Raw genomic sequence first — 20,603 nt, 5'->3', positions numbered from 1 at the left:
CCCGGTTCTCAAGCCCCTCCTGTTTTCACCTCCCTGCCCAGACCCACCTCAATGATTCCATTGTCAAGACACTCAACATCCCCACTTCCTTGCCCTCTTGCTCCAAACCTGGATCACTCTAGCCATCTGTCCTCTCCACTCTGAGAAACCAGGCTATTGGCTGTTGTTGGAGAAAGTCCAGCGCTACTCACACCAGTGCCTGGGAGAGGCACTTCTTTGATGTGTGCCTTGTAGCACTCTTTGCTATGCTCTCAAGTTGCCTTGCCAAATCTTGACCCCCCTCTCAAGCCCTTGGCTCTACTTCACACAGAGAACAGAGGCCACTGGTGATGAATTCAACTTCCCTGTCCATCCAAAAGACAGAACTACATTACAACTATCTTCCTTCCCACCTGCCCTCTCTTAATCCCTTTCCAACTTGGAGGAAGGTGGCTATTCCCATTCTTGCCTAAGGTTCTTCCCTCTCCCTAAACTCTGAGTCCCCCACTCTGCCTCTGCGAGGGACTTTAGCTTCATCTTTCTCCCTTTCACAGGCTGCTTCTCTAAGGCCCGCAGTTATGCTCAGTCCTCTCCCCATCATCTCACTTAAACAGGTCTGCTAGATAGACTGGTTCCTTGTCAGTCCTTACCTTATTAGATGTTACCATCATGTTTACCCAAACCGCTAGAGCTTGTAGCACTTGAGCTCCCCCAGTATAGCACATGGGAGTCTCCCTCACTATACTTAGCTCCCTGAGGGAGGAAACTAAAACCTGATTCTTACGCATCTGATAAAGGATCCTTGCTCACTTGCAAATACTCACGATCCACAGTACAAAGACTTCTGCCTCTTGCCCCAGTACCTGTGCTCTCTAATTCCCTCCCAGCACTTGGAGTTCTAAAACAGGGAAATATTCCAAAGGGCTAGATAGTAGGGCAACAGGCACAAATAGGTAGTGATAGCAGATTTCCCGTCCGGAGCTAGGAGTAATATTCACCTTTTTTCTGAAGAAGGTCAATGGAAACGGCCTCTGAGTTGCCATCTGGGGACAGACAGAACTCAGCTGGAGGCTTCTCAGTCAAGGAAAAGGGGTCTTGGAAGTCAGGGCAGGTCAGTGGTAACGGCTTCACTACTTGACCTGAAAAGAAGAGAAAAATCAATCCCAAGCAATTCTCTTTCTGAGTTGCAGCTCAGTTCAGTGCCTCATACCCTCTGAGCCATGTGATTTTTGGGACTGACCCCTTCTCTAGCCCCTCCCAGCTATGGCAGAGCCTGCCCTGGGTTTACTGGGGATCTGGCCCACACACCATTCAGCCGGCAGTTCAGATGGCCAGCAGCACTGAGGGAGCCAGGGAACTCAAAGATGGGGTTCCTTCGGGCCAGTCGACCATCCTGTGGCCTTCGGTCTAGGCTCCCTGACAAACCAGGTGGCCCTAGAGGGTTCTTCCTCCTGTATTCCCTCCACTTGAGTGCTTGAGGGGATAGATGGTTGGCTGAAAGCAGAACAGATTAGCAAAAGAGACAGGAAATAGTTAGAAGACAGCATTTCATACCCACCCAGTGGGCCCATATAAAACATGAGGGTTGGGAATGTTAGCCACAGATGCAAACACTGTAACCTCTGACCCCAACCTGGAGTATAAGAAACCATTCAGTGGGGAGGTAGCTTGCTTGGGGTGGGGTGGGGGGCAGGCACTGAACCTCATACCATTATTGGGCCTGGAAGCCATGCTGCCCTCACCACCTCCCCGGGCCAGGCTCTCTGCCCGGCTGAGGCTAGATCTCCAGGAGCCCAGAGGAGGCAAGCTTCCTGTTCCATGGAGTCGGTACTCAGCCAAGGTCAGTATCTTCTGATGCTCCTTTTGTGGCTGCTGGGAGGTGGCAGGCCGGACGGCAGGAGGACAGGAGCGGCCCCATGGAGGTGGGCTTTCTGTGGCTGTGGTCTGCTCTGGGGGAGGGGAGCACGAAGTGGAGGCAGAAGAGTCGGTGCTGGGCCCAAAGGGGCCGGCACTCCGGATGGGGGAGTAGCTGCCCAGGGGTGACGGCCGTGAGGTTTGTGGCTCAGGCCCAGCTTTCCTGGCACCTCCGCTGCTGGATGCCTGAGACTCCCCTGAAGGAGCGTGCGCTGGGACCTGAGCAGTGGGGGCAGCCAGGGGGGCACGCTGCGGTGCACGGGTGCAGCCCGAGAGGCTGTAGAGCTGGGAGAGGCTGTGGAGGGCCCGGGACTTGGCCAGCTGCTTGGGGAAGTGGTGCTGGAACACGAAGGGCTGGATGGGCAGTGTGGTTGGCCTCTGCTCCTTGCTGTAGCGAAGGACTGGTCGGCTCTCAGCACCACCCCCTGCGGCAACAGGGATGGAGAAGGAATCAGATGAACACTGAACTCACGTGAGGGGAAGACAAGAAGCAGGAGATGACGCTCCCTGGGGAAAGGGGATGAGAGGGGTAGGACCTGGGCTGAAGGAATTGAATGGGGTAGGGGTAATTCAAGTTTGTGGAATGTGCTCCTCCCGTCTTTTGTAAAACTTTTCCTAGTGTTTTTATGACATTGACCTGTCTTGTACCTCTTGACTGTTCAGCCCTTCTTCATTTTCTTGACTTCAAAGATGGGCATATCTTAAGGCTCAATTCTTATATTTCACTCTACACTTTCTTCCCTGCCTTGTTCACGTTCAGACAGTCGTACAGGCAACTCCTGAACCCATGGGTTTAGCCCCAACCTTCTTCTTGATCTCTAGATCATTCTGCTTTAGGGTTCTGCTTTCATTTAAAATTTGCCATTTTAAAACACCTCATTCATTCTCCTGATGATTTCCATTTCTGCCAATGGCAGAACCATCATCTTCTCTGTTTCTAAGCCCTAAAGACTTGGAGTTAGTAATATATTTTCAGGGTCAAGATGTTAATTTACTTCAAGCTTTCACCCATCATCCCGTCTCCACTAGAGCCGACACATTTCATTTTTGAGCAGATCTAACCACAATAAAATATTTCTTTACTTGCAGCTAGAATCAGCCCCCCTGTCACCCTATCCATCCTACTCCCACTCTTTCATGATCCTGGTATTGGAGCCCCAGAGTCCACATCTGCTCCCTCTACATAGAGGTGTGTTCCCCAGGAGTGGTCCTCTCCTGTTCTTTCAGCCAATCTTCTAGTCAGTGTCCCTCAAAACATGGGTCTCACTCCAAAACACGGGACTCACTCACACAACAGGACACTGCACAGAGGGAAAGCCTTTGTGTATGGGCTGTGCAGCTAATGAAACACTGCACACACTGTAAACATGTAAAAGAACACAAGGTGGCGCTATAAGCATCCATACCACCTGAAACCCTGGGTGTGGTTCATTGGCACCCCTGGCTCCACAGTTCTGAGGAAGGAATTAGTATCCATACTTGAAAGATCTGGGTATTGGAAATTTAGAGATTAAGTCATTCGCCCAAGGTCACACAACTAGAAAGCTGCAGAGCTAGAATTCTGCCTAAGTCAGAGTTTGACTTCGGGGCTAATGTTCTCTTTACCACATTGTACTACACGTGAAATGATATCAGGCTGGATTTTCCTATTCCTCATCTTTCCCCATTTATTTACTTCAGCGAGTCTTAAGGGGATGGTGAACACACCCTGTAAAGGAGATGTTTCAGAACCACTCTCAGTGGACATTTTCAGACTATACCCTCCTGCTATTCCCAGTCAGTGATCAGAGAACAACCCTTGTCATTCTCCCTGGCTCACTATGCTCCAGCAATACCTTCTTCTGTCCTTCAACATGCCAAGTTCATTAACATCTCAGGGCCTTTTGTTCTCGCTGAAATTGTCTCATCATTCAGGCATCAGCTCAAGCATCACTTCATTAAGACATTCTCTGACCACCCCAGTCCCTCTGGCAAGTCATGCTCTCATCACCCTGTTTTATTTCCTTTTTAGCCATTTTTCACTATCAGAAATTATCTTATTTGTTTATTGTCCATTACTCCTTATAAGGGCTCCAGAAAAGCAGGGATTTTTAAATTGTTTACTGCTGTATCCCCAGTGCCTAGAACAGACCCTGGTGCATGGTGGGTACTGAATAAAGATTCGTTAAATGAATGAAGCCTCACTGTCACCCTCGGTTCACTATAGGCTCACTGCATCCAAATCTTCTTACATATACCAGCTTTAGGAAGTATTTTATTTCCTGTGGCGCTACTGCCCACAGAACAAAGTCTGATCTTCTCAGTCAGGTAGGTGTCCACACCTGCCACAAATTAGGTGCTCTCCCCTCAAACGTCCACACCTGCCATGCTCATTGACACCACTCTTCCCCCCCATTCCCATCTTTAAGCACACTGCTTTTCCTACTGGGAATGTCTTCATCCTCTCCACTTACTTAAATACCAAATTTCAAGACTGAGCTGACGCTGGCTATCAGAGTAGGCCCTCCCAATCCCAGCTTTACTGTACATGCTATGTAGAGTATGTCTGAATTAGACTATCTATTCCTACTCTTTTAAAAATCCTCCCTGCTAAGTTCTCAGGCAGTACGATCAGGGAAGGGGGAGGGGTGTCTACTGTGGGGAGTGGGTATCAGTTCTACCCTCAGGGAATACAGGGAATAAGTTTTCTCATTTTCTATGTGACAGCCCTTAAGAAAATTGGAGATAGAGACCACATTCACTCAAGTCTGTTCTTCTGTGGGCGACCCAGCCCCAGCCCCTCGGTTCCCTCTTAAAATGGAGTGTCCAGAACTTCCAGGAGGGCTCTAAGTGGTTCACAAGGGTGAGGGGGACTATCAACTCCTCCCTTCTCGAGTCTCTAAATGAATCCAACCATTTTAACTTTTTGGAAGCCCTTCCAAACTGCTGACTCATTCTGAGTTTGCAATCAATTAAATATCCCAAATCAACTCAAGTACAGCTTACATTATGAAAGTTCATATTGGTCCCTGGAAGAACAAAACATTCTTTCCCGACTTGGTAAAACCCTTTTGAATCTTGATTCTGCTGCTCAGAATCTCAAAGAGATCTCACTTCTTTTGTCATCGTTTTTTGATATAAAAAAAAAAGTCGTACAGAATCAAGAAAAAAGCCCTGTGGTAAGTCACTGGAGACTTATGGAACAAAACAGCATCTCAATATGAAAATTCTTACCTGATAGCAAAAACACTTTTAAGGCCTCTCCTCCCATCTCTGACCAGGGCTGCTCTTGCCCTCAGACTGCAAGCCCTGTGCCTAGATATCACCCACCAGACACTGCAATCTCAGAAGAGCGTGGGTTCCAAAGCACTCTGACCAATCCCTGCTGTTTCTGACCCCCCTCTTCCCTAGAGACCCTCCTGCATCCCTTCCCCAAGGGCACCTCCTCTATGTTTAGAAGTGTGAAGTCTTCTGATAGACTGTGATCTCCCTAACAGCAGAGATAACACCATTTATGATTTTTTTTTTAACCCTTTTCCTTTGAGAAGCCAACAGACCAACCTAAGGCTACAGACAGCCAATTCCCCTTTATCGACCTTTCCCCTGCTTTATCTCCCCTTTCCTTCCAAACCTTCTGAGATCTGGCTTCTACGCTGGCCACTCCCAAATGCTGCTCTTGGGATTCTTCAGCCTTAATCCTAGGGATTTCTTTTCAGAGCTCATTTGTTGAACTAACTCTTTTTGAAACGTTCTCCTCCTTTGGCTCCTGTGACTTCACCCTCTCCTGGTTTTCCCTCTATTTTCTTGGCTAATTTTTCTCAGTCTCCTTTGAGGGTTGCTCTGCTCAACCTGAAATCACTGTATCCCCAGGGCTCCGTCCATCATTCCCTTTATAACTCCACACATTCTCCCTGGATGTTCTCATCCACTCATAGCTTCAACTACTATTTTTATTCCGATGACTCTCTGATCACAGGGGTCTCCTGACCTCCAGGGAGACATCCTTTCTAATCTACCTTCCACCCAAACAATCAGAAATCTTTCTAAAATGCAAATCAAAACATGCCACTATGCTGTAACAAACCAAAAAATGCCACTTCCCTGATTAAAATCCTTTAATGGTTCCATCCACATTCCCCTATGGCTATATTAAATTATCTGCAGTCTCTGGAAAGCATCAAGATATTCTGTGCCTTTGTGATTTTGTATAGACTACTGTATGGGCCTAGAATGTTCTTTTTATGAGTCTCCACAAAGCCTATTCCTAATCATTTTTCTAGACTGTGCTTAAATGTAAACCGTATTAGCACTCCTCTGACATTTTGGTCTGTTTAGCTATCCCTCTCATAGACTAGTACCACACACCGCCATCTCTACATTTTAATTTTGTACCACACACTGCCATCTCTACATTTTAATTTTGTTTCCTTTTCTGTTTCCACCCTTCATCGGAATTCCTTAAGGACAGAGATTGTTCCTCTCATCTATCACCAGCACCCACTTAACACAGAGCTTTTAAAAAATAATTACTTAAGTGTAATAAAGTAAATAGGGAAAGAGCTGGCCTGGGAGGCTTAAAGGTTAAGTGTCAGGTCTCAGGTTCTTTGAAGAGTGGCTACAATCACTGATCAAAGAATGAACTTACTGATACCCAGGGTGGTTTGCCTGTTGGACATTTCCCTTAAACACTGCAAATTCCTTAATGTCCAAAATGGAACTCATGCCTTATTCCTTTTCCAGTAAATCTACTTCTGTGTTTACAGTCCCTAACCATGCATCAACATATTTCCAGTCATCCGGGCTTAGAGTCACAATCTTTTGAGTACTTCCTTTCCCGATACATCAATCTCTAAGTTGTGCTAACTTTATCTCCTTGGTGTATTTTTTATTCTCCATCCTCCTTCCCCCTATTACAACCGTAGGACATGCTCTGGACTGGAAAGATGATTGATCTAGGCTGAGGAACCTCTAATGGTATGCGTGGGGTGGTGGGCAGGGCCCTACTACTGAGGAGGCCATGCACACACCCTGGTATTCTCCAGCCTTTAGGTTCCTTACCGTCAGCTCTAGCTCTTGCATCCCTCTGGGTATGGCTGCTGGCTGGGCTCCCTGGGAGAGCAGGCCCTGGATCCATCAGCTGGGCCAGGGGGCCTTGCCCAGCAGCTCTGAGGCCAGCAGGTGGCATCTCACTGGACTGGAGGCCCTGACAGACCTGGGTGGACCAGGGCTCTGGGCCAACTAGGTCCAGGCCTGGCCCCAAGGGCATGGGTGGTAGGCTATGGCTACAGTGAGTGCCCTCATCTAGTGGGCCCACCCTATCTTGCTGGGCTTCCTGGATGGGTGAGAACTCCTGGGAGGAGTCCCCAGCGCTCACTCGCAGTGGGGGGGAGCCAGAGCCTGCAGCTTTCTTCCGGCCCTTGGCGAGTTCAGCAAAGGAGGTGACACGCCGAGGTGGGGAACTAGGCCCAGTCAGGGCTGCAGGGCCCTCACTCAGGCGTACTGGGCAACTCAACATGCGTTCCAGTGAGCCCAGGCGGATAGGAGGGCTGCGCTCTAGGCCGCGGTCGTAGCTTCGAGAGCGCTGACGTCCAGTGCTGAGGTTGGGGGGTGAAGTATTAGTGTACACCTGCCCCTCGATCACAGTGGGGCCCACGGGAGCAGGTGCTTCCACTTCGGAGCCCACTGCTTCTTGTTCCTCTGTCTGGACTTCTGGCTTCTGGAACAGGTAATACTCAGAGGGCTGGCTAGGGCCAGGGTCTGGGCCAGGGCCTGGCGCAGGACTTATCTTGGTGTGTTCCTCTGAGCAGCTGGTGATGGAAGAGCCAGCTGGGCTTGGGGATGATTGGGAGGACAGGTCACAGGTGACAAGTTTATAGTAATTCTGTGTGGCCACAACAAGACGGGCCTGGCTCTGGAAGCAGGCTGTGAGGTCAGCCACAGCTGGGCAGGGCTCACAGTGCGAGCGGTAGGAGTTGCAGTTGGCATCAAGCTCAGGAGACGAGGCATGAGGACAACCATAGCCACCTTCCCTCCCTCCACTGTCAGGGTGGTGGGACTCACAAGACATCTTAGACTCTGCTGGGGAGGGCTGCAGGTCCAGGTAGAAGGCGCTGGGGTCTGAGTGGCTGCAGAAGGAAGAGTCGCTGCAAGATTGCGGGGCAGAGTTGAGATTGGCGTGGGAGTTGCCGTGCATCTTGTTGTAGAGGGTGCTGAAGGTGACCAGCACTCCGTCTGAGCTGTTGCAGGAGGAGTCGCTCAAACAGCCCATGGACTGGTCAGCCGCCTCGGATTGACTGGATGTGCTACTGCAGCGGCAGTGCTGGGGTCCTGAGCCTGAGCATCTGGGGTTCCTTGGGGATTCATCTGAACTGAGCTTCCACTCCTGGTCAAAGGAAAAGCCAGAGGTATCACTGGCTCCACCCCCGCTGCCACTCCCACCAGGGCCCCCGTACTCATCCAGCTCCATGGTCTCTGCTTCCGGCTCTGGCCGGCAGCTGTGGCTACTGCTGCACTGCTGGGCATCCAAGGTGGTCACTGGCTCCTGTTCCTGCCCCTCCACCACTCCAGCCCGACTATGTGTTGCCTCCCATGGCCTGCCCACTCTGGGGCCAGGTGGTGGCAGCTGGAAAGAGGAGGGATGGAAGGTGGGCTGGCCAGCCCCGTGCAGATGGAAGGACTGCTGGGTGGCACTATCACCAATGCTGTCATCATACAGGTCACCAAGTCCTGGCTCAGCAATACCCTCTTGCAGCAAAAAGGGATTGTGTCGTTTAGGGGCCCCGGGGCCTCTTCCATCCCGACCTCTGTTCTTGGTGCTGTCTGCAGATCGCGCAGATCCCCCGGGAGCAGAATGCAGACTGTTGTATAGCAGGGAGTCGGCTTGTCCCAGGTCTTGATCAGGCTGGGTGATGCCCAGCTCAGGTGGGCAGAAGGGATTGGGTCTTGTGCTCCCGCTACCTGCACTTGCCCCTCCGCAGCATTGCCTGTCTGGGACTTGACAGTGTACCAGGGGGATGTGGTGGACGATGAGGGTCTCTCCAGTCAGCTTTGGGGGACTATCCATTCTGGAAAGTTCGAACAAGGGCATCAACAGCACCAGACACTGCCCCCGGAGCCCAGTGGGGCAGAACACATTTCATCAGGAGAGCTTGGTACCTGGAGAGAGAGGGAAAGAAAGGGAACCTAATGTCACCTTCCCGAAGTCAGGGACATGCCCTTACCCATATCATTTTCAGATGGAGAAGAGCCCAAGAGGAAAAAAGATTCAGAGTCAAGATGCAGCTGGATAATACAGCCCGTCAGGGCACGTTTTCTGCATTGCACAGGTCCAGCTCTTGAGTTCCCCTTCATTTTAAGTTCGTCATGCATCCACTTGCAACAAAATGCCACATCTGAAGGTCTGGGGAATCTCAGGGACAGCATTTTCTCCTTCTCTTTCTTAGCAGTAAATAACGACTAGTCCTGAGTACAAAAAATGTATGAATAATGACATAACTAAGAAAAAACCGTCTAAGATGCCTGAAAGGGTACTAGGCACTGAGGAGATACAGAGATGTCTTAGACACAGCTACAGCACGTTTACAGATGAGGGGGGAAATCACAAATAACGTATCATGTATGCATAGCAATAAGCTATAATTTTGCAAGAAAAATAAATTTTAATGTATTATATCATTTGACACCTATGTCATCTTGGACACCCTTTCTCCTCCTCTGAGCCCCAGAATACCTGTCCCTCTCTGATGGCTGTGGGCTAAAGGTCCTCACTCTCTCCACTACTGTACTGGAGCTTCTTGAATAGAGACCGAGTTAGGCATCAGACTACTAGTATGGCTGATGCCAGCCTCTTCCTTCTCAAGGCGGGTAGAGGTCTGTTTTTATCTTTTTTGTATCATTCTAGCACAACATCAGATAAGGCTTGGCAAACATGAGGCATAATATATCCTTTTTAAAAAAAATTAATTAATTTATTTTTGGCTGCATTGGGTCTTCGCTGCTGCGCACGAGCTTTCTCTAGTTGTGGCGAGCGGGGGCTACTCTTCCTTGCAGTGCGCGGGCTTCTCATTGCGGTGGCTTCTCTTGTTGAGGAGCAGGGGCTCTAGGCGCACAGGCTTCAGTAGTTGTGGCACGCAGGCTCAGTAGTTGTAGCTCGCGGGTTCTAGAGTGCAGGGTGAGTAGTTGTGGCACATGGGCTTAGTTGCTCCGCAGCATGTGGGATCTTCCCGGACCAGGGCTTGAACCCACATTCCCTGCATTGGCAGGCGGATTCTTAACCACTGCGCCACCAGGGAAGTCCCCAGGCAAAAAATATTCTTAATATTTATCTAGCTCAGGGTACAGATCTGAAGTGCCCAGATTCTGCCCAGTTTTAGCCAAAACTTTAACTATGAGGGTCCCCTAAAAAGTCTTCTCTTCCCAGTTTTACTTCTGATAGGTTAAGGTCAAGTTCTCTACACAGAGCCCATTCTAAGCTTCTCTGGTCTCTTGGCTGGACCATGGCAGAATGGCCTCCTCAAGTTCTAGTCTCCTGTGCTGCCAAGTTCAGGTCCCAAAAGACTTCACTTGCTCAGACTTCTCCTACCTAATTTCTCCTAATTCATTCATTTCTCTTCTTTTCCTTATCATTCCTGTCATTTTCCTTACCTACCATGAGTCTAAACCCCTCACTGCCTATAAGTTCTGCATCATTTAGTTGAACCCATATACCACCAATTTTTAAAAGTGTAACTCATTTAGATCACAGGATCAGAGCTCTTCACGTGGAGTACAGTAAAGGGCCAGGCAAGTCACACATGCTCAAGGACATGAACAGGCAACACACAAAAGAAAAAATTCAAGTGTCTAATAAATACATGTGCAAGGGACACTATTAAATATATTCTTTTGTGTTAAGTTAAATTACATTAAAATTAAAAAGCAAGTATTTACCTTCTTTCTTCCTCCTTTCCTTTCTGAGAGGAAGGCTCCTCTGTTGGACTTCCCAAGCCTTTGTGTGTTGATTGAGGTAAGGAGTAGATATGCAGAAAGGCAGAAATCAGAGAGGCTAAACTGAGCCACAAGGCTAAGAGTTACAGAAGAAAACATGGGAGTAAATGCATTATCTTAGATTAAGATTAAGATGGGATGCTTTCTTAGATAAGATACCAAAAACACAAGTGATAACAGAGGAAACCTTTGTGCCTCAAGGGAGACCATCAAGAAAGTGAAAAGACAACTCACAGAATGAGAGAAAATATTTGCAAATTGTGTATCTGATAAGAGTCTTCTGATTAGAATATACAAGGAACTGTTACAACTCAACAATAAAAAGTACATAACCCAATTAAAAACTGGGCAAAGAACTTGAATAGACATTTCTCCAAAGAAGACATACAAATGATTAATAAGCACATGAAAAGATGTTCAACATCATTAGTCATTAGACAAATAAAAACCACAATGAGATACCACTTCATTCCCACTAAGATAAAAGGCAATAACAAATGCTGGTGGATGGATGTGGAGAAACTGCAACCCTCAAACAGTGCTGGAGCCATTGTAAAATGGTGCAGTCACTTTGGAAAAACAGTCTGGCAGTTCCTCAAAATGTTAAACATAGAGTTACCGTATGACTTAGAAATTCTACTCCTAGGTATATACCCAAGAGAAATGAAGACATATGTTCACACAAAAGCTTGTATACAAATATTCACAGCAGCATTATTCACAGTAGCCAGAAAAGTGGGAACAATTCAAATGTTCATCAACTGATGAACAGATAAACATAATACGGTATACAGAATGGAATATTATTTAGCGATAAAAGGAATGAAGTACTGACACATGCTACATACAGCATGACGGAATCTTGAAAAGGTAAGTGAAAGAAGCCAGTCATAAAAGGCTTCTTTGTATGATGTTATATGATTCCATTTACATGAAATGTCCAGAATAGGCAAATACACAGAAACAAAAAGTAGAATAGTGGTTGCCAGGGACTGAGGGACTGGAAGATGGGGAGTGACTACTAATGGGGATGGAGGTTCTTTTCGGGGGTGATGAAAATGTTCTGAAATCAGACAGCGGTGATGGTTACACAAGTCTGTGAATAAAATAAAAACTCCAGAGTTTTATGGAATGTGAATTATGTCTCAGTTTTATAAAAGAGTGGATTTTATGGTATGTGAATTATACCTTAACAAAGCTGTTAAGATATAATTTTTAAGTAGGAAAAAAGATTAAGGTTTATGGGAAGAGGGAAGGGAACCAATGTTTAGCAGTGGAGGGGAGTGGGTATTTGCAGAGACAAGATGAGAAAAAGAAAAGAGAGGAACAGCTGCCTTAAAGTATGGGATTTTGTAGAGAGGGATAAAGATAATTTTTAGGAAGTTTTGCTATGAGGTACGTGAGATAATTTCCCCTTCACTCCTTCCCATCTCTTCTCTTCCTTTGCCAAGAAAACTTTGAACTCAAATATATATGCCACAAGGATAACAGAAAGTTGGGAACACACTAAAATTCCAACAATAATCAGTTTTAAAATTACAGAACAGGGACTTCCCTGGTGGCACAGTGGTTAAGAATCCGCCTGCCAATGCAGGGGACACGGTTTGAGCCCTGGTCCGGGAAGATCCCACATGCCGCGGAGCAACTAAGCCCATGTGCCATAACTACTGAGCTTGTGCTCTAAAGCCCACGAGCCACAACCGCTGGGCCCGGGTGCCACAACTACTGAAGCCTGTGCGCCTAGAGCCCGTGCTCTGCAACAAGAGAAGCCACTGCAATGAGAAGCCCTGAGAAGCCCACGCACCGCAACGAAGAGTAGCCCCTGCTCACCACAACTAGAGAAAGCCCACGAGCAGCAATGAAGACCCAACGCAGCCAAAAAAAAAAACCAAAAACGTACAGAACAGAGTATCATTAAAACAATGTTGGTTAATTTGATTATTATTGACTTGAGAAACTATTCACAAACTATTAAGTGAAAATAGCAGATTACAAACAGAATTTACAGTATGACACCATTGTTGTAAATAAATATATCTCTATATCTGTCAGTCCATTCAGGCTGCTATAACAAAATACCTCAGACTGGGTGGCTTTATAAACAGCAGAAATGTATTTCTTACAGTTCTGGAGGCTGGGAAGTCCAAGATCAGGATGAAGGTTCCAGCATGGCTGAGTTCTGGTGAAAGCCCACTTTCTGGTTCATAGTTAGCACCTTCTACCTGTGTCTTCACATAGTGTAACGGACAAGGGATCTTTCTGTTTTATAAAAGCGCTAATCTCATTCAGGAGGGCTCTGCTCTCAAGACCTAATCACTTCCCAAAGGCCCTACCTCTTACTACCATTACCTTTGGGACTTAGAATTCAACACATGGATGGCGGGGAGGGGACACACAGACATTCAAACCATAGCAATATACATGGAAGAAAACTTGAAAGCATAAACAGTACCAAAATCCAAGGGTGCTCAGGTCCCTTATGTAAAACGTCGTAGTATTTGCATATAACCTACACACATCCTCCCGTTTACTTTAAATCATCTTCAGATTACTTGTAATACCTGATACAACGTAAATGCTATGTAAATAGTTGTCAGAGCATGGCAAATTCAAGTTTAACTTTTTGGAACTTTCTGGAACTTTTTTTCCTGAATATTTTTAATCCTTGGTTGGTTGAATCTATGCATGCACAACCCACAGATATGGAGGGCTGACTTTACAACAAAATGTTAACAGTGATTACTGCTGTTGAGTGATTTTCGATTATTTTTTAATTTTATTCTTTTTGTTTCATCTAACTTTCTAATAAATATCTGTTATGTACATATATATATATTTATTTATTTATTTATTTATTTATTTTTGGCTGTGTTGGGTCTTTGTTGCTGTGCGCGGGCTTTCTCTAGTTGCGATGAGCGGGGGCTACTCTTCGTTGCGGTGCGTGGCTTCTCATTGCGGTGGCTTCTCTTGTTGAGGAGCACAGGCTCTAGGTGCATGGGCTCCAGTAGCTGTGGCTCATGGGCTCTAGAGCACAGGCTCAGTAGTTGTAGCACACGGGCTTAGGTGCTCCGCGGCATGTGGGATCTTCCCGGACCAGGGCTCAAACCTGTGTCCTCTGCATTGGCAGGCGGATTCTTAACCCCTGCGCCACCAGGGAAGCCCCTATGTACATAATTTAAACAGTTTTTTTTCTTTAAGTGCTACAGATACTGTGGGTTTGGGGCTTGGGAAGGGGGCTTCCCCTTACGTATAGTACTATGCTTCCCCAGGGTCCAGGCCACAGTCTGAGGCCTGGACTAAATGGAGCATAAAGAACTTTCTTGCACACATGGAAGTAATTTTAGGAGTACCTATGGGCTACAGCCATCGCTTGATCTTCAATGAATACCCCTCCACCCCCTTTTATAGCACGATTTTCAAAAGGCATTCACAAGTAATACGCGCATAAGAGTTTCTGATTTTGACCCACAAAACCACTGACTGGGTCATATACACATTCAAATGGAGAAACAGAGCAACACATAGAGTCTGGAAAGCTGACTCTCTGAATCAGGGATAAAGCACAAATGAATGTGGAGGGTGATGGAGTACCTTTGGCTGGAGGGCGCTGAAGGTTTATTATGTTACGTTTACGTATCTGTCCCCAGACTAGAGTGCAGTTCCTTGAGGAACAGGGTAGGGACTGTATCTAGGGATAGAGTCAACCCTGTGTCCCTAGAACCCACGCATTGTGCTTGGAACATGGTAGGCACAGTAGGTTAGTTATCGACTCCTGTTCTACCCATTTTAAAACCTGACTTGTCTTTTTATTGTTGAGTTGTAGGAGTTTTAAAATTTATTCTGGATACAAGCCCTTTGTCAGATGTATGTCTTGAGAATATTTTCTCAAGTGGCCTTTTCTCAAATGTGGCTTGCCCATTTGTTTTCTTAATGGTGTTTTTTAATTAATAGAAGTTTTTAATTTTATGAAGTCCCATTTATCTGCTTTTTTCTTTATGGTTAAATCTTTCTGTATGCTAAGAAAGCTCTGCCTGTCCCAAGATCATAAAGAAATTCTCCTCTTTTTTTCCCTAAATGCTGTATAGCTTTAGCTTTTATATTTAGGTTGTGTTGAATCCTATTTTAAGTGTAAAGCTCTTTCACTGGTTGATTCCATTTTATTTTATATTTTTGTATCTCAGAGAAAGTCTTATTCCTTCCTGATCTGCCAGTAGTTTCTCCACAGACAACTCCAGTTCAGCCAACTAAGGTAAAGTTCTATAGACACCTCATTAGACTTTGTACTCATGTCTTTTGCCCCGACACATTCACATATTTTACAAAGCACTTCTTTATGTATGTCATCTCATTGATCCTCACAACAATGCACCAGAATAGGCAGAGCCACTTCTTTATTTAAAAAAATAAGGAAATCAACACCTAGAAAAAACAAATGACTTGCCCAAGATCTCTCAATGGATAAATGACAGAATTAAGTCAGAGTCAGGAATCCTAATGTTTGACCTTTTTTCTTGATCAGTTAGTAATGTAATGAGAGTATACGGTACACGTGACTTGATTTCAAACACCACAGGACACATTTACTGAAAGCATATCTATTAGACTTCTCCCCCGGGAGAGACATGTTCTATAACAAGACAAGTTTAATATTGTGGCCCATGAGCGCTAATAAAGGTGAAGAGTAAACAGTGAGATGGAAGAGCTCATTCCAGATGCTTTTTGTACCCTGATTAAATGGAGAGACATGGGAGATGAAGATGGGGAAGGAATAGAGAACACAGAATAGGAAGAAAGTGGAAGAAAGTGCTCAGCTCTGCCTACCAGGTGGACAAAGAAGTGGTGGGCTTAGTCAGCATAAAGTTACGAGGTCTAGATCTCTAGAATCAGGGAAAGCTCTCCACGAGAGCCCTCTTCCTGGCCCTCATCACAAATGGGTGTCTCCTGGCCTATTATAATAATACTATTTATTAGTGATCATTTACTGAGAACTTACATGTAAGGTGTTTTACATATATCATCTCTAATTTCACTATAATCATTTAAAGTAGACATAATCATCCCCATTTTACAGATGAGAAAACTGAAGCTTAGCAAGTGTGAGAAGTTAGCCCATAATTATACAGTTGAGATGGACGCAAACCCAGGTCTGCCCAATTCTTAATTCTTTCCACTACAACTGCCTCTCAGAGAAAAGATCAGGGCCACACCCTCTTCCTAAAGCCCCTACATTTACTCTGCTACCAAAGCAGATGCTTCCTACCTTTTCTGGATAGGCTCACACTCTAGTTTCCATTTACACAGTTTATACTTACCCACTTTACTATTCTCTGAACCCACAGTCCCTTTCATATTACTGCCCCATGCTCTAATAAACACTCTTCATTCCCACCTCCTGCCCCACTTCCCAGCTCACATCTCCCTGCCCCATTCACAGTCCTCAACGCCCCTGTCCCCTGCTCTGCAGTTCACATTCCTAGTGCTTCCTGGGAACTAACACCTCCCACAACTTCCCAATGTATTATCCAACCACATTTTGCACAACATGGAACTACTGACTCCTATTAGCATATGTTTTTGAATCCTCCACCAAGGTGATCAATGGAGATGGGAATTTAAAGAACTCTTCCTATCTGCTCAGCAACAGGGTAACTCTGGGCAGGAAGATGTTCTAAACTTCAGAAGAAAGGTTTCCCTTGTCTTTGGTCTTCAGCATCTTTCTGCCAGTCATAGAATCCCTTCCCTCTTTTTTTAGCCTCCTGAAGGAGGACGGGGAAGATGGTGATACTCGGCTGTTACTCTCTAGCAATCTGACCTTGACCTGAGGTCTGATGGGGAGCCTCAGTAGCACTGATAACCCTTTTCCTGTCTGGGTTCTCTCTTGGACAGGATTGAAGGGAAGAGAGCAGGAGGGTGGATTTGGGAGTATCAACTTATGCTCAGGTCTCTTCCTGTTAGGAATCTAAGCCTGTATAAGAAGACCAATTATAATAGGTCAGGTGCCCTAGGCACTACTTATCCCCACCAACCAATAATGTGGAGCCTCTTGGTCAACATTCTTTCTTATTCCATCCTTATCTGTAGCCTCTTGGCTCCCACAGCTCCAGAAGATATGGTATGTGTGTCTAGTGCATGTACATATGTGCATGGAGGTAAAGGATGGACTCAATGCTTCCCAGTACCTCCTGTGTGGATCCCTGCATGTCTCCATCATAAACTTACAGTAGCTGTAGGGGTATCTCCTCCCTATTAAGGCTTTGTTTCTAGATCTGACCCCCTCTACGCTGACCCGCACTATAACAGCCTCATTAGAGATGCTCAGAAAGGAGGAAGGGGATTTTCTGCTTCTTGACAAAATAGCATTAGCCCAAGCCTGTTTTTCCCCATCTCTGCACCACAGCCCAAATGTATGCATGGATGAGCTTGTCTAATGTTTGTGCTCATGCTCGGTCTCTCTCTCTCTCTCTCTCTTCCTCTTTCGGGAAGACAAAGCCAACCCTCAAAACCAGGGCCCAAATGTGCTGATCAGTTATTCTAGCATCTCTGCCCTGCCCCTCCCCCCAGCTCCGCTGAGCCATACCTCTGTAAGGAGCCTTAGCTGTATCTGGAGGCTTCTGTTCCTTTTGCACTCCGACCAAGCTCTATCTTGACAGTTCAAGCTGAGGCACTGTTCCACAGGACCACACAGGGGGAACTGGGCTGATTTCCTAAGATCTGATTTCTGCTAATACAATGGCATCGTTGCTAATGCAGGGAGGCTGCGCAATCCCAGCCCCAGTATCCTTGCCGCTGCTGCTGCCTCTGGTGCTGCGGTGACGTTGCTGCTAAGGGAAGGGGGAAGGGAAAGGAATAGGCATGCCCACAGTACAGCCGCTCAGCCTTCCTCCCTGCCAGTCCCTGTGGGCCCTTTAGCCTGGGGAAGGGGGAAGGTAGAGAAAGGAGTCAGCCACAGAGGGCAGTCAGTGCTGGAAGATGAGAACTCTCAAAGCGGCAAAGAAAAATAGTGAGAGAGCTGGGCCTCGCTCCTCTCTCATCCCTAGGAGTCTCAGGGAAAAGGTCTGGGAGGAGGCTTAGAGCTTCCTTCCTTCCTTAGGCCCCTCCTTTTAGATCTCAGCCAGAAACCTCTCCCTCCTCTTTTCACCCACTCTGAATGACTCCTTGTTTTCCAGCTTTTTCCCTTCACTAGGATTCTAGACTAGCCTCAGGGTGGAGCAGCCAGCCTGGGAGGGGGTTCCTGAAGCCCTGCAGGGAGCCTGTGGGGACCAGTCATCATTCCACCAGCAGTAACACCAAGTTCCTAGACTTGGCAATAGGCTTTCTAGGGAGTGCCTCTTCAGAGAAACGGGGTCTGTCTCAGAAATAAAGATAGACTGGGCCATAGAGGCTTCTATATACAGGGTGGTAGTGAGCCTTAGGATCAAGTTGGCTACAGGCCCCCTTCCTACCACAGGGTCCACTTCAGTTCCCTGGATCTTCAGCGGGTCTGCTAGTGGGGCTGTAGCAGAACCTTCCGCCCTCTCACCTACATCAGTTTTTGGTCAGTACTGAGTGGGGTCCAGCTGGGCCTGTGGGAAGGCAGAATCCCTTTAGCCAGGCCAGGGGGCAGAAAGCCTACTTTCCTAGGGAAAGGAAGGCTAAGGAAAAGGAGTGGTCTTCCCCAGCCCAGAGAAAATTCTCAGTTCTGTCTGAAGAACTACAGAGCCCTCCACCCCTTCCCTGCTCCACCCTCGTCAGGTTCTGGGCCAGTTCTGTGGGAATCAGTAGACAGTGGAGAAGCCAGAGGCAGAGCCAGCTGTACAGTAAGTAGCAGCATGTCTCTGTCCAGTTCATGCCACTGCCGCCTGCTGCCATCCTTGAACGCAGAGATGGTGGTGTCAAGATGGTCTTGGCCCTCAAGCACTAGCCCTGCATAGAGCTCCTTCCAGTACTGACTACCATCTGGACGCCATAGGCAAGCCCTTGGATTTCAGGTCCCTAAAAAGAAGCCTTAGGTCTACTGGCCAGGACCACATCAGCTACCACTCAGGATCCAGAAGATACGTCGTTTCTTTCCCCTTATTGTTGCTTCTATTCCCTATGAGACTCAAATGCTCAGTGACAGCATCCTAAGATGAACTGAGTTGTAGAAGAACAAAAGTTGCTGAAGACTCAAAAACCTATCTCCAACCTTGAAATAAATGTTTGAGGGGCCATGCCTTCTTGATTCTACAAAGCAGGAAACAATGAGGAAGGGAAGGAGAGAGGAAGGCAGCTGTTCATAAAACTAGCCATAAACGATCCCCTCAAGGACAGTGAAAGATGTCACTGTACTTCCCTCTCCCCTAGCTGGGCTGTAGGCTGGGGCAAAGTCAATCTCCATGACCAGTGCTTAGAATTCCAGTAAGAGCTCTGGGCCCAGGGTCTTTGTCCCTGAAATTTCTGTGAGACTAAGCCATGCATTGTACTAGAGAGCTACTACTTAGGAAGTGTTTCCAGCTGCCTACAGAAGGTGGCAGCTATCATACTTTCAGTGCTTAACTTACTTCACTATATCACAGACCACATCATCACCTACTGTCCACCAACTATGGCCAAAGATCTATAGGGCTTTGATGAGAAGATCAAATTTTTTTCTGGCTAGAAACAAAATATAAAAACCATCACATTATAAACCACAATTGCCTCCTAACTAGTCTTCTCACCTGCAATTTACCTTCTATCTAGTACTGCCAGATTCATCTTCCTGAAGCCCCATCTTTATTCAACATGTCACTCCTGCCCCTTTTAATGGTTTCCCATTACCCAGAGAATCAAGTTCAAACTCATTTTGGCTTTCAAGGTCCTCCATCTTGGCTGTCTACTCCCTCTCTACCCAACCTTACTTCCTATCCCCGGTCATGTAGTCCTTCAAACCTGTTTCATAAGCTCTTTCCACTCTTTGTTCAGATTCTCCTGCCTGTTACACTTGGCTAAACCTATGAGGAATTATCTAAAACCTGCAAGGCCCAGATCAACTCCTCCATCAAGTCTTCACTGATCACCTTGGAGCCAGAAATGATCTCTGTCTTCCGAACTGTGGCTGGAGGTTGTTGATTTTACAGACAAGAAAAAAATCCCACAAAAGCCAGGGGATCAATACAATACCAATATCTTATATCACCAAGTAAGATCATTAAACAACAACAACAAAAAACACCCTACATCAACTATCACCATCATTTCATTAAAAAAGCACACTGTCATTATTTTTCTTATTTCATTGTATACTGACGGAAGCTTCATCAGAAACTAACATCAGTTCATGAGAGGTGTTCTTTTAAAATTTATTTTATTTATTTTTGGCTGTGTTGGGTCTTCGTTTCTGTGCGAGGGCTTTCTCTAGTTGCGGTGAGCAGGGGCCACTCTTCATCGCGGTGCGCGGGCCTCTCACTGTCGCGGCCTCTCTTGTTGCAGAGCACAAGCTCCAGACACGCAGGCTCAGTAGTTGTGGCTCACGGGCCTAGTTGCTCCGCGGCATGTGGGATCTTCCCAGAACAGGGCTCGAACACCGGTCCTGCATTGGCAGGCAGATTCTCAACCACTGCGCCACCAGGGAAGCCCCATGAGAGGTTCTGATTAAGTATATCATTTGTCACTTGACATGGTTATGTTCTTTTTTGCATATCTGCCTTAATGGCTCTTCTAGACTGCAAAGTCCAAGTTATAGTCATCTCTGTATCCCCAGTACCCAGAGCTTAAGACAGTATCATTTTTATTTTGTGCTTCCTATA

The 20,603-nt window shown here is 46.7% G+C and overlaps 1 protein-coding gene across 3 annotated transcripts in view; it reads right to left on the bottom strand.

Moving 5' to 3' along the window:
* RUSC2 (RUN and SH3 domain containing 2) overlaps nt 1-20,603 on the bottom strand; it is a 58,274-nt gene that overhangs the window by 3,839 nt on the left and 33,832 nt on the right. The window contains exons 1-5 of one of the 3 annotated variants that reach the window (XM_029202715.1): nt 17,435-18,270; nt 6,931-9,027; nt 1,689-2,318; nt 1,288-1,473; nt 978-1,118 (exon numbers count right to left, since the gene is read on the bottom strand). In XM_029202715.1, coding sequence (XP_029058548.1) covers nt 978-1,118; nt 1,288-1,473; nt 1,689-2,318; nt 6,931-8,959 — 2,986 coding nt within the window. In that variant the 5' untranslated portion in view covers nt 8,960-9,027; nt 17,435-18,270. Of the gene's footprint in view, nt 1-977; nt 1,119-1,287; nt 1,474-1,688; nt 2,319-6,930; nt 9,028-17,434; nt 18,271-20,603 lie in introns of those variants that run through there. The other 2 variants (XM_029202714.1, XM_029202716.1) reach the window with 2 other exon arrangements.

The sequence above is a fragment of the Monodon monoceros genome, unplaced genomic scaffold (genome assembly GCF_005190385.1).
Source record: "Monodon monoceros isolate NGI ecotype Baffin Bay Population unplaced genomic scaffold, NGI_Narwhal_1 Super_Scaffold_5, whole genome shotgun sequence".
NCBI lineage: Eukaryota > Metazoa > Chordata > Mammalia > Artiodactyla > Monodontidae > Monodon > Monodon monoceros.
Note: the sequence above shows the minus strand (reverse complement) of the source record. Positions and strands in the feature narration are given on the sequence as shown.